At 43.2% G+C, this 15,015-nt stretch overlaps 1 protein-coding gene across 1 annotated transcript in view; it reads left to right on the forward strand.

The window, feature by feature from the left end:
* Window positions 1-1,497: 1,497 nt before the first annotated feature.
* Window positions 1,498-15,015, forward strand: part of LOC311040777 (heparan-sulfate 6-O-sulfotransferase 3-B-like) — a 26,276-nt gene continuing 12,758 nt past the window's right edge. Inside the window, exons 1-2 of the mRNA XM_084051135.1 lie at window positions 1,498-1,865; window positions 4,953-5,366. Coding sequence (XP_083907261.1) covers window positions 1,711-1,865; window positions 4,953-5,366 — 569 coding nt within the window. The 5' untranslated portion in view covers window positions 1,498-1,710. The remainder of the gene's footprint in view (window positions 1,866-4,952; window positions 5,367-15,015) is intronic.

Genomic DNA, 15,015 nt, shown 5'->3' on the forward strand with positions numbered 1-15,015 from the left:
TGGGTTAAAGTGGTTTAACTGATGTCTGACGCTATTAACTAATTTTGCTGCGGACCCCCTGGAACCCCCTCTCAAGGACCCCTGGTGGTCCCCGGACCTCATTTTGAGAAGCACTGGTGGTGTAGGCCAGTGGTTCTCAACCTTTACAGTCCGTGACCCCCCAAAATAATCATATTTGAACTGGGGATCCCTCAACATAATCATATTTGAACTGGGGACCACCCAAAATAATCATATTTGAACTGGGGACCCCCAAAATAATCATATTTGAACTGGGGGGACCCCAAAATAATCATATTTGAACTGGGGACCCCCCAAAATAATCATATTTAAACTGGGGACCACCCACAATAATCATATTTGAACTGTGGACCCCCCAAAATAATTATATTTGAACTGGGGACCACCCAAAATAATCATATTTGAACTGTGGACCCCCCAAAATAATCATATTTGAACCCATACCCTGATAAGCACTTGGAATTGTAAGTGTTGAGGCATTACGTTTTGTTTGACTCAGTTCTACAGACAGACACATTTTGTGAAAATAGCAGATATTGTAGATCTGCTATTTTCACAATTTTTGCCTCTCTTTTATATAATTTGACAATTTGGCCAAAGTAGGCTATTACCAGTGTTTATAGCATAGTTTGTTGATTACTTTTGATGCAGAAATGGTCTCATTTGAAAAGATTTGTAGGTATTAAAAAGGTCTTAAAAGTCCTTAAATTATCACTTCACTGGGACCCCTCCAAGATCATGTGGGGACCCCCCTGAGGGTCCAGACCCACAAGTTGAGAACCACTGCTGTACAAAGTAGATGCACAAAACACCTGCACTTGCATGCTTGTGTGCTTGCGTGCGTGCGTGTGCGTGCGAGCGCGTGTGCGTGTGCGTGTGCGTGTGCGTGTGCGTGTGTGTGTGTGTGTGTGTGTGTGTGTGTGTGTGTGTGTGTGTGTGTGTGTGTGTGTGTGTGTGTGATGTCTACGTCACCGTCCTGGCAGTTCAGTCGGGACGGATCACAGATGAGTGGCGCAGATGCTGATCAGCGATCAGTCGCGTCGGGATGTTTCCTCTGAAACTGACTGAAACCCGCGTCCCCCTGGCTGGCAGCTTAACACGGGATGGGACGAAATAACATGACGTTGTTATGGAGTGCAACGTTCACATGTCTTCTTGGATGTATATTTAACCTGCTCCTGGTCTTTAAAGAAAGATTGACTCATGCGGAGTGACTGCCTTTTTTTTCACGCGGTTTGTCAAGTTTATTATAACAAGTAAAACCGCCCGAGGCGAGACAGGTAGTGCTGCTATGAGAGAATTAGATCTGTTCTGAGAAGATAGATAGAGGGGCTTAGAGCAATAAGTTGTGACACTCAGACCAATACAATACAAAAAAAAATACATTTATTTATTTAATTGTATTTTTTATTTATTTAATTGTATTTTGTATTTATATCATTGCGTTTTTATTTATATCTTTGTGTTTTGTATTTATTTCATTGTGGTATTTATGTTATAATTTTTGGACCTATGGACTTCCAATAAATCTGAATGGAGCGCCGCTTCTTAAATCTGAACAGAAACTATCAAACTGCATGAATATGAGACGAGGAGGGGACAATCAGATCTGCGATCCGGACATCAACATGTTACCGTCGTTTATTCTCGTGCCAATGGAGTGACAATTCTAATTGTATTTATTCCACCATGGAGGAGAAGTTCAACCGACTCGTCATCATCCCCATCGCCGCGGTCCTGTTCCTCATGGTCGGCTACCAGTACGTCTGTCCGGCGGACAGCAACGCCTGCTACTTCAAAAGTGACGACATGAAGGGCATCTTCCAGCAGCGCTACTCGTCCAGGTAGGCTACAGTGGTGGGAAAAGTACCATTTCTTTTTTTTACTTAAGCCTCCTAGGGTCTTTTTTAATTTTCAACATCAAGGAAAAGTATGTTAAAATATTTTCTCTATTTAACTTCTTCTGCAAGCTTATTTACCGTAGGCCTACTAAACATGTGATATGAAAATGGTAAATTTAATATATTTTCAACCCCCCCATATCAACATAAAACACTCAGGGTCTTTGCCCAAGTGGAGGCAAAAGGCTAATATTTAGACTTTTTTCTGAGAAAATATTAGACATAGGCCTATTGATATTTTCTTGTACATAATTTGCTCATCATTCTAACTGCATTGCTAACAATTCAATCAGTCAATATTCTTTATTATCCCCCAGGCCGGGATGGCCGAAGGCGAGGGATTATGTTTTTGCTCCTTCTGTCTGTCTCTGAACAGATAATCTCAGGCACCGCTGGACCAGTCAGCGTGAAACTTTACATGCACACTCTTGCAAGGCCAAGGACGAACCTCCCCAGATTCTTCACATAAGCCTCTCATAGCGCCGTCAGGCCGCTATGTGAACAGCTAATTCAGGCACTGCTGGACCGATGGGCGTGAAACTTTGCACGCACTACCGGGAGGCCCAAATGTTTCGCATCGGCCTGTTATAGCGCCACCATGAGGCCGATTTTAGTAAAACGTGTTTTTGGTATGTGATGCGATGCGAGAGTGCGGTCTAGCCAACACCAACTGGGGACTCCTGAATCGCTGCCCTCCACACTCTCCTATCTAACATCAGGGTCTCTACAGTGTTGTTAGCTAAGCTGTCGGGCCGCAGTGCATCTACGTAGGTGGTGCGCTTCATGTCTTTCCTGGCTTTGCCCTGGGTTGGCTCCCATAGTGTCAGTTTGCTTGCCTCTAGTTCCAGGTGCCTGACGCAGTGCGCTGCCAGCCTCATCCTTCTCTACATGACTTTGTCTGTGACCCGTGGTAGGTCCCTATAGATGTCCATCCATGTGACTTGACTAGTGCCATTCATGGCATTCTTGTGTAGACTCCAAGGCCCTTTCCTGTTGTGCTGTGAGGGTCCATGTCTCAGCCCCATACAGCGGTACTGACTCCACTCACTGTAGCTACGAACAGCCGCCTCTTGCGGTCAGATGTCCACACTCTCCTCATCCCATGCAAGGCGTTCCAGGCAAGTGCCCTCCGGACCTTCGGGTCCTGTTCCGCTGAAGCAGTCCAGGCCCCAAGATATTTGAAGTCCTCGACTGCCTCGAGCACCGTCCCGCCCGCCTCGAGCACCGTCCCGCCCGCAGTGGCAATGGTTTTTTCCTCCGTGTTAACTTACTTTTGTTTTCTTGGCATTGAGCTTGAGGCCGATCTTCCTGCACTCTATTTCTACTGCCAGTAGAAGTTCCCTTCCATTCTCTGCTTTATCCGAGATAAGGACAATGTCACGTAGTCGAGGTCAAAGTAATCTCGCCTGGTAAACCCCCCTCCTTCCGGAAATCTCATTTGCATTTGATTTCAGGAAGGAGTCTGGTCTACAGGCCTGTATGGGCAATTTGGGAGCTGGGCTGGATTAGTACAGTTGACTGACAACCCCTTCAGCCAATCAGCAGTTCGTTCCCCTTCAGCCAATCAGCAGCTCATTTTCCAAACCACCAGTCAATATGACGCGAGGGGACTTTTGAAGGGGCTATGCCGAAAATAGGTAGCTTTATTCGGATACTGTACATACGTGTCACTGCCCGCCCCTGCCGGTTCTCTGAATTTTTATTTTTAAATAGGCTCTGTCATGATTAATTGACCACATATATGAAGTTAAACAACTAAATTCTATCCAAACGATATCTTAAAAGTAAATTCTGTGCCTCAAAAAATAAGTTTGAGAGCGTTTTAAAGTTTTAAAACCGAAACCAAAAACACCGGACAGAAACAATGGCCGCACGTCCCATTTTTGTCGGCTGCACTCGGTTCCATTCGGTTTCACTCGAACTCGCCACCTGATTGGCCAACCTTCGCTGTCAATCACAGAACATTGAGCGAGGACGCTGATAGGACAGTTCATGTTTTGAACTGTGGAGAAACACCCAGACAGGCCTGTAGGCCAGACTCACAGCTGAAATCAAATACAAAAGAGATTTCCGGAGGAGGGAGGGGTTTACCAGGCTAAGAGTAATCATGATGGGGTGTACTCGCCTTGACTTCCTCAGGACCAGAGTGAACCCCAGTGTCTCTGCCATTGATTGCGAGTACAGATTTTTTCCAAACCTCTGTGCCAGTCGGTACATAGTCATTTGATCAAAACCTATATGACTATTTTTCCATTTTCCACAATGATGAATTGGCTACAATTGGCTTACAAATTTAGCGGGAGTGGCCCTTTTCTCACAACATGCTACAAATAATGAACGCATCCATCTATATTCCATCTATGCCAAGGGAAAAAATGCACTGTAAATGCCATATTGTGTGCTGGGAACGAAGCTCCCAAATGCGAGCTTCATCTCTATGCCAGTATATAGGCTCCAGTACAGGCTCAAAGTTCCACAGCAGTCAGACATGATTTGTAGCATTTTGTGCATAACGGGTCACTTCCACAAAATTTGGAAGCCATTCGTAGCCAAACAGAATGGAACATGAAAAATGTTACATATGGGTCTTGATCAAGAGATAATTATGTACGAATTGGTGTGAGGTTTTGACAAAATCTTTATAGTAATATAAAAAATATATATTTTGAAAAACTGGCGTCATGGCGGCGCTATAACATGCGGATGTGAATATTTGTGGTGGAGGTTCTTCATAGGCCTCCTGGGAGTGTGCGTGCAAAGTTTGATGCAGATCGGTCAAGTGGTGCCTGAAAGATTAGCTGTTCACACAGCGGCCTGATGGTGGCGCTATAACAGGCCGAAGTGAAAGATTTGGGGAGGAGGTTCTTCTTCTGTGATAATAATCAAAATCTACAAAGTTCAACTATAGTATGTAGTGGAGTAGAAGTAAAAAGTGCAGAAGATTGGTAATACTAAAAATACCTAAAATGATACTTAAGTACAGTATTCGAGTAAATGTACTTACTGTAGTTACTTTCCACCACTGCCCAGGTATGACTTTTACTACACGGACCAGGAGACGGACGAGGACATCTCCTCCAAGATAACGTCAAAGTTCAACTTCACGGAGCGCGACCTGGAGAGGCACGTCGACTTCAACATGCGGGGGGACGACGTCATCGTCTTCCTGCACATCCAGAAGACTGGGGGGACCACCTTCGGGCGGCACCTGGTGAAGAACATCCGCCTGGAGCAGCCGTGCGACTGCCTGCCCGGCCAGAGGAAGTGCACGTGCCACCGGCCCGGAGGCGGCACCGGCAGGGCCGGAGAGTCGTGGCTCTTCTCCCGCTTCTCCACCGGCTGGAGCTGCGGCCTCCACGCCGACTGGACGGAGCTCACCAACTGCGTGCCCGTGGTGATGAACAAGAGAGACAAGAAGAACAACGCCAAGATAAAGCCTAAAAGGTGAGTGATGATGATGATGATGAGCACCAAGGTGTGTGTGTTTTTTATATTTTATTTTATTTTATTTTATTTTATTTTATTTTATTTTATTTTATTTTATTTTATTTTATTTTATTTTATTTTATTTTATTTTATTTTATTTTGCGGGTACCAGTAAAATAACAAACACAACTGGGTTGAATTCAGTGATACTTTATTCCAAATGACCACACCCTGGGCAGCACCAACACAGCTGGTATCATATCACATTGCCAAGCCCTATCACATTGCCCCCCCCCCACCCTCACCCCCGCACCCCCAGTGATATTCCTCATTATCACACCATGGCCAGCATTACAACAGTGCAGTCCAGTAAGTCAAAGACAATAGCCTTTTTTTGGGCACTCAAATCCCATCTAGAAGTCTTGTACTGTATACATGTACACGCAAATACTGTATATAAAACACTAATAGCAAGGCACTGCAAGGCTTTTTGGATAATAGCATGCTGGACACACGGCAGCCACCTCCACCATAATGAGGAGACAGAGAATATGTTCTTTTCTCTTCTCTCAGCTCATGACCTGTTTCACTTCCCTGTAATTACAGACCCAATGCACTTAAGCTTAATGGAGTAAAGAGCTTAAGGCTGGGGGGGTTTCTGAGGTGTGCTGTTGGCTCATGGAAGCCAATTTGCAATTTAGTTTAGGGTTTATGTTTAGGGAGCCAATCTCCATATGCTTCTTAAAAGAGGGCTTCGGAGGAGAACTATAGGCTACACAGTCAAATTAATTTAACTCTGAAGAGTGCATAACTAAAAACCCAAATGCACCGGTAAGGGTCCATTTGGTTCCATTTGTACTCTCTTCTGAGTGACAGGTTAATTTGATTCCATTTGTACACTCTTTGCAGTTAAACTACCACTAATGATTTACAAAGTGGACTCGTAAACTTTTAGAGCCTTTCAACAAGCAAACTGAGGATATTTTTAGCCTAGTCATGTATTTCCAGTAACACATTAACATATTGACATACTGAGTAACTGTGCTTGTACCATCATCAGCAACACCTCTGTTACTCAAATACCTTACCATACCATACTAATTGAATACTACCACTTTCACTACAACCGCTTCAGCCACTGGTTACGACAATGCTACTTGTAGTAGTAAAAACTATTGTGTAACTCCATCATACATAGCGTGTGTAACCTGCACCTATACTTGTCTAGATACCCATGGAAGCAAGTTTTTTTAACCACTTTCATTCAACCTGGTGTCCCTATTTTGGGCATGGGAAAATGTCTTCAAAAATAACAAAAAATAGCCACTCTACAAGCTCACCATGCGTTGTGAGCTTGTAAATTGGCTATTTTTTCACTTGCCGCCCTATTAGCTTGTAGATCTGCTATTTTTGAAATTTAAAAAAAAAGAATATTTATCTTTTTTAAAAACGAACATTTTAAATCAAATCTTTGCTTTTGGGGGTCCCTGGAACAAAATATTTTGAGATGGGGGTCTACGGCCAAATGATGAAAAAGTTTGAGACAACATACGATTTAGAAGACATCTTGTAGAATCGGATCTTAATGGGTTAAAGCGTGGTAGAACATTCTTGGGAGCTATAGGCAACCCTGATTGGCCCGGAGCCAGAAAGACACTTGACATGTGTAGTGTTCCCGGATGCCATGTTCAATCAAAGGCACAGTGAGGTCCTTTGGAGTGGTCTTTGCATGCAGCGATCTGCCGCTGTGAGCAATTCCTTATGCATGTATGTGTCTGCAAGGCCTGAACGGTCTCTCTGCTGTCACGCTGTCCTAGCAGCACCCCCATCCCACCCCACCCCACCATGATGCACTACAGGGGGACTCAACCCTTACACTATTTCGTAGCAGTATGGTGCTTGAGTGCAGGGACGGATGTGCATGCGTGAGTCAGCGAGTGATTATGTGTGAGCGTGCTGTGTGCGCATGATTGCGTGTGTATGTGTGTGTGTGTGTGTGTGTGTGTGTGTGTGTTGCTTTCATTTCAGGGGCTATGGCTGCATAATGCAACATTTAATCTTATTCATTTTTACTCGGCAAGATAAAAAACACTTTGGTGCGTTTACTTGTATTTGGGTCCTGATCCTAATCTTTAAAAAATAAATCCTTATCCTTTATGTCTGGCAGGGATGATAAAAGAGAGGAACCAGTATGTTAGATATTACCGCTATACAATAATCCCAGCAAGGTTATAAGTATCAGAAGGTCGAGATGTTACACATTAATTATGAGAGCCCTACATGACAGGGAAAAATGTCAGTGCGACTGCTTACTCTTTTCAATTTGGTCAGAGACCTTCTTAAAGGCATGAAAAGTTCTGAAGCACTTTCAAAACAAAAAGAAGAATTCTACAAGTCTTGGCAAGCGCACAAAAAGCCAACAACAATGAGCCTTAACAATGACGTGCAGATAAAGAGGTCTGATTCTATACTTGTTATATAAATCGCATGGACTGCATGGACTTATGGGACTGCGCTCAGGCAAGGATCAAAAATCACTCCCACACTTATTTAAAAGCTAGAATCAAGGCTGGTATACTGTAGGGGGAACACTATATACAGTATCTATTTTTGTACTAAATCCCTATATCTAATATGTTCATCTACTGTACAACAATGGTTCTCAAAGTGGGCTCTGGGGACCCCCAGGGATCCTTTAGGGACCAAAATAAAATATAGCATCAAAATAAGTTGCAGTGCGATGCATTGTGAGCTTGTGAGCACAGTTCCTTCACAAAATTGCAGTCCATAGCAGTGAATTGGCAGTGTCAAGCTGGTAACCAGACAGACCTGAGGTTCATATGTTGATCCCCATTACAGCCACTGTACTGTGCACAGGAGACAGAATTGGGGGTCATAATGCTGATCCCTATAGCAGCCAGCATGTCCATACTGTGTACAGAAGTGCTCTTAAGCAAGAAACTGAACTTGTACTGCAACACATAGAGATGCCAAATGAACAAATCCTAAATGGTATCCATGGCAATAGCAACAGCCTGCTGGTGTGTTCAGAACCTCCATCTGTTTCCTTTTGACCCCCAAGTCATTGCACAGTCACCCTAAGCATGATGTAGCATGTACCATGCCTATGCCAGATGGTTGCCATTAGTTTCGCAGTAGCCAGACCATTAGATAGATACATAACGTCTGGGGCAAAGCTATTGAAAAATTGTCAAGGACCTAAGACAAAAAAAAAAAAAGGTCTGACGGACATATTAATTGACCAACCATGAACCTCCTTAGAATAACCACGGACCACCGTTACAGCCCAGCCAATCAGAGACGTGCCTGACCTTTTCTCTGACAAAACGCTGTTGCTGGAATTGATGATGTAAGATGGTTGATCTTACCTATCTCCATGGGGCTATCTCCATCAGTAATATTTATCTTTATTCATAGACTACCTTTCAAACAAAATGTCTAAACAGGAATACAATAAGAGGTACCTAAATAAAACATGGTGCAAAAACAAATAAAGTAGGGAATAAAAACAAAACCAGACCAGCATTATGCAATAACAGTATACCATACTGTTATATTGAGTATTATTACAGGACTATTATTATAAGAATTGATTACAAAGATGGCAGACTAGCCTGATTTCCTTGGACACATAGTTCAGAAAACCCTCTTATAATAACAAGGCTTCCTAAAAATGTCAGTCTGAAAACTATACTCTTTAATATGATTTGCATGCAGAAGATGTGCTTACGACAATACTTACTATAGCAGCCAAATACATTTTGCTTTCCCCGAACCTACAGTATTCCTGGCACATAGACGATTCTGGTAAACCAGTCACAATGAATTCTGTCACATGCCAACAGATACATCAAATTTACTTTGAACTTTTATTCCGATAACATATAATGTATATAATAAACTATTGTCTGAGTTGTCTTTTCTAGAGTTTCGTCTTTGAGCCGCAGATAGTAGACATTACTTCTGCCCTTCCCTCCTGTCTCCTTCCATCAGTCTCTCCTTTTATCCCTTCCTTGCTCACATAATACGCGTGCGACATGTGTTAGATCTATCCATCTCTCCAGCGAACCTGTCTCCAACAATGTCTCCCTCCGCACGCCATACACACACACACACACACACACACATTTAATTGGCATGCCATCGGTCAGCTGGCTCCCATGGTGCCCGGCTCAGGGTGGTGCCACAGCATTCGTGTCACAGTGGGTCCTTAAACTGCTCTGGGCAAACGGCCGTCCGACCTGCTGCCCATATTACTCTGGCCCTGCTCTCTCTCTCTCTCTCTCTCTCTCTCTCTCTCTCTCTCTCTCTCTCTCTCTCTCTCTCTCTCTCTCTCTCTCTCTCTCTCTCTCTCTCTCTCTCTCTCTCTCTCTCTCTCTCACACTCCTTGGCTGTCAGGGAGTGTAACCTTATTAGTGACCTCATTATTTCAGATCAGAGGCAAGAAAGTGGCGATCAGCCTGAGACTAATTAGTCCGTGCTTCAGTCTGCGCGCTACAGGGAACCCACGTTGTACTTGGCAATGCCGCACTATTACCACAGAAATGTACAGTAGGTTGTAAGGAGCGCTTGGACAATACTAAGGCAGTGTTCATTTTGAGTTTTAGTCAGTCTTTTGAATACAAATCTTGGCAGGCCGTGATGGCTTCGTAATGCCTGATTTATTTAGCTGTGGGCTGAAAATATCCGATCTACAAGCTTACAACGTGTCTGCGACATGTGAGCTTGTAGATCTGCTATTTTCTGAGGCAAGCTTAATTGTCTTAGTTCTACTGGATCTCTTCTCCACTAGTCACTATTGTCTATTGTTTTTATTTGTTGACGAAATTCTCAACATATTTAGTCATAGTTTTAGTCCATCATAGCTTAGTTTTTATTTCGTTTTTGTCACTGAAAAAAAGTAGTCGAAGAACATTTTTCGTCATAGTTGTAGTCGAGGAAATTAACAAGCTCTAGACTAGAGCAATCTATTAAAGTTACACTTGCAAGACAAATCCCAACCGCACCCCCCTCTGCTACGGCGGCTGCATTACTCATGACACACACCACTGATAATTGAGGAGGTGGGGCCAATTAAGTTGGTTTGCTCAGAGGCAGATGTCGAGTTTTCTCACTCGGAGGTACGAGCGGTGCCTTCACACTTCTTTGAGTGACACCATTTGAGCATCTGCACACCTCCATCTAACCTGCTTTCAAAAATACCTACCTGTTGATAACATCTAACCTGCTGTTAAAAATAGCTATCTGTGAAAGCCTTGTCATAAGGTGAGCGACTTGAACTCAATGACGTCATGCAGCCATATTATCAGAGGTGGATTTAAATCAAACAGGCCCGAGCCACCAGAAGTTTGTTTCTTCTGTGCATCAACTCATCATTAGACTACCATTGTCTCTATACTAGGTCTGCACGTTACCCCAGAATAGAGTTGCTGTGGATCAAGTGGTTAAAAGAAATGGCATATACTACATATGGTGCATGGTTTAAAAAAAACAATAGCAACAGAAACGTAGTCGTTTGTGCTTATAGTCTCACTCACGTGAAGGTGAGACATCATTTAGCAGCAGATAACAGACATGTCAGTGTAAACATTACATTACCATTAAAGGCATTACATTAGCAAGGCATTATTCCATTAGCATACATGCTTGCTGCTTAAAGCACTCCCTATAATCGATCAATGGATTCGAATGGTAACTTACAGTATCACGTTTAGCTTTTGCAAGCTGCACTGATCAAGAGCCATATGTCTCAAAAGACTGCTTCCAGCGAGTCTACTGCTGGTTCACATAACACCGCTGTAGTAGACCTGAACTCACACAGGAGGATGCACAACACAAGTGCACAATGCAATAACTCGGAGGCTCACAGTGCTCACCCCTGCATATTATCAAATATAACCTCACAGGCAAAACATAATCTTGGCTCAAAACTGAGAGTAATAAAAGATTATTGCATTTTTATTTTATTAGGCTAATGTTCCTATTCAAATGAATACGATTAATTTTCATTTCTACAAGCAATCCAATTGTGAAGGGTTAAAGGGTAATATACAAGGTTCTTGTGACACGATCAGGTAAAAGCCATGTCTATTAACATGGTGAAATATATAATCATGGAAAAGTGAGAAACATTTCATTTGACGCACGCACGCACGCACGCACGCACGCACGCACGCACGCACGCACGCACGCACGCACGCACGCACGCACACACACACACACACACACACACACACACACACACGCTCGTCCCAAGGCCCTCACTTCAGGACAGTGAGAAAAGATGTTTTATATTCCTGTGAGATATCCAAAGGATCTTGCGTAATCTCCACACTCCTTAAGAAAGATTAGGGACAGTTGAACACAGGTTTTATCATCAGGGGGAGGGCGAGGGGGTGGTGCGGGGGTTGGTGGAGGATTAGAATGGAGTTCCAGATTTTTGCTGAAACCTGTCAACTGCATTTCAACAGTTCTATTCCAAACTAAGGCTATTTGGGGAACCAGTTTGTAATTGTGTTATCCACAGCACAGCTATGGGATTTGTTTTAATACTTTTTCGACAACAGGACATGCACTCCTGGATATGAGCTATATTTGTTTTTGGCAAGTACCATACTAGTACTATACCTGTACCATACCGTTTTTTGGTCTTGGACTTTTCATGGGATATGTTGAGTTGACAAGAAAAAACAAGAAAAACAAAACTCCACCGCATTATGTTTTAAGTCATTTACAATTCAGCATACAATTCAGAATTATTTTTTTCGTTTCCTTTTTTGTAATACAATTTTGAAGAACTCATCAATCTTAACCACTTAAACCCTATACTAACAAAAATTGTGAGCTTGTAGATCTATTTTTGCCAAACGTTCCCCCCCAGAATAGGGATGCAAGGGTTCAGCTGGTTAAAAGGCTTTTCAGAACCATCTCAGCATGCTGGCAGGAAACACAAACAGCTTGAGATTCCTGGTGTTCTCATAATTTGTTAATTAAAAACAGGATTTCACTTCAGAGGCAGATAGATATGAAAAGATGTAAATTGCACAGCAAAAAAATATTCCAGGAGGAGCCATCCCACGGTTAGTGCCGGGACCTTGAGGAGTGGCCCTCACTATAGGCTGCAAAGATTAACATGTCAGGCAAAGGTTAGGGCTAAGACTCTAAAGCTGGTAAGCCGCAAACGCCAGGTTGTGTGTGTGGGTGTCGGTGTGTGTAAGTGAATGATGTGTGTGTGTGTGTGTGTGTGTGTGTGTGTGTGTGTGTGTGTGTGTGTGTGTGTGTGTGTGTGTGTGTGTGTGTGTGTGTGTGTGTGTGTGTGTGTGTGTGAGTGAGTGATTTACGGGTACGTTTGTAGTGTTTTTAAACCCAAAATGCTCTCATCGCGCATCAGTGATTTTCTGGAGGCCTCGTTTTTTCCTCCTTCCTAATTAGTTTCAACAAACTGGCCTCAGCAAAAAAAAAAAGTGGGAAAAAAATGAAAAGATGCGCCCTTGCTCCGCGGCTCGCTGATAGCCTGGACACCCCGTCTACCTAGGAATATTTCTCATTTCCCTCAACTCCGTACCGGTGTCCCTGGAGCATTTCCTTGAATGCCCAGAATAGCATCCCATATCTGAGAGCAGAGCAGATCACAGAAGTAGCCCACTCCCCATCATGTCTTTCTCTTCTGTTTTCCCTTGTCTCCCTGTTCTCCTCCTCCTCTCTTTTCTATGTTTCTCTCCGGGTCCCTTTACACCCCCCAGCTCTCTCTCTCAGGGTTTGATTTAAAAAAAAGCCCTATATACTTCATTGTATGACAAATAGCAAAAATAGCCAATCTACAAGCTAAGAACGCAACGCGGAAGCCAGAGTTATACATACATGTTTTATTAAATTGTTAAATTGTAATATTATCCAACATAAATAACAAACATATCAAACAGGCTACATTTCCAAAAAGGAAATGCATGTATTTAGCCAATAAACTAAATGATCAGAGAGGGGGATATCAAAAGCAGAGGATTTCTGTCTGTCCGTCTGTGTCTATATGGTGGATCATGTAACGTGGCTCGCCTGCTCGTCCGTTCTCCCAAGGGTGGGGTCGTGTGCATGTAATGGAGGGCAAAGTGCACTACGGTCGGCTGTTGTTGCTTTTTCAATATTTTGTGGTCAGGGTTGACACAATGGATTGTGTTAAGTCAGTGAGTGTGTGCGTACAGTGCGTATTGCAGTGTGTGTGTGTGTGTGTGTGTGTGTGTGTGTGTGTGTGTGTGTGTGCGTGCGTGCGTGTGCATGTGCGTGTGCGTGTGCGTGTGCGTGTGCGTGTGTGTGTGTGAATCTGCATCTGCAGAGATGAGGATTACTTACATAAGATCGTAGACCATCATTGTCTCGCAATTGTGCTTCTCTAGTTGTGGAGAGATACCGCAGAGAGCGAGAGACAGATGAAGTGAAAATGGATCCCGTTTCACATCTCTAGAGATGGATGCAGTGAGACTTCCTCTGCGCTCATCTCTTCCACCCAATCATCTCGCCACAATGACCTTTAACCTCTAGACCCTCATGTCTCATATCTTTCTTTTGACTTTTTTTCTACATGCATCACACTCCGAGTTGTGTTAGAACTTGAGAGAAAATGTAACAGTTAACCAATTTCAACGTGGTGACCCTATTTCATAATTTATTAAAAAAAATGCTCACAACGCATAGCAAATGCAATGCGTTGTGAGTTTGTAGATCGGATATTTTCACGAAACACCGTTGTACAACCTTTTTCCACCCAATCTAGTCATTGCCAATAGATCCTTTCCACAGCAGCCATTTTGGGTAAATACAGGTGATGGTAATAATTCTGGGTGTGTTTCATGTGTGCCAGCATGTACGGTTAACTTCATGCTGACACGCAGAAACACCTAAAAAAAGTAACACACAATTGCATGTTATTACGTTCAGCTGCATTTACCCATCAAAATATATGTTAAAAGGTGTTCTTACTTACTGTCGCTGTCAACGTCCACTGTTGTTGGGGAGGTTGTACTCTAGATGGTTCTCAAACATATTCTTGTATTTGGCTGTGGCAAAAATTATCAGAATATTCAAAAGGACTCAAATGCAGAGAGCAGCAGGCAAAAGGCATAATATAGTTAACGCAGCCTTTACTTAATTCCCAAAAGCAGAACATGGTCAATACCAGGAGGTCAGCCAAAACACAGCCAGTATATTTGATACAAACTGCCAAATGATGTTGTTGAAACTCACTGATATATAAGCCTTCACAACTAATTAGAGGAGCAACAGGTGAGTAGCAACAAGCAGTAGTAGACAATTAGCAATGGATTGGCTAATGACTGATTACATGCAAGTGGGAGTGAAGTTAACACATTACATTGAAGGAAGGCACAGATTGACAGGGGGGCATGTCTAAAGGGAAGGATTCCTGACAAAAATGCCGGATCTACAAGCATCTCTCTGAATAGCCAAAGTATAATAATGCACGTGAGAACAACACAAACACAAACACAAACACAAACACAAACACAAACACACACACACACACACACACACAAAACTCAGTGGTCTCCCAGTCCAAGTTGCCTAAGCTCCAATGACTGGACTAATATTTGTCTCCCTCTTTAAATGTGACGTCGCTGAGTGCAACACACGTCCC

Source organism: Gymnoscopelus microlampas (assembly GCF_963454915.1).
Source record: "Gymnoscopelus microlampas genome assembly, chromosome: 24".
Taxonomy (NCBI): Eukaryota; Metazoa; Chordata; class Actinopteri; order Myctophiformes; family Myctophidae; genus Gymnoscopelus; species Gymnoscopelus microlampas.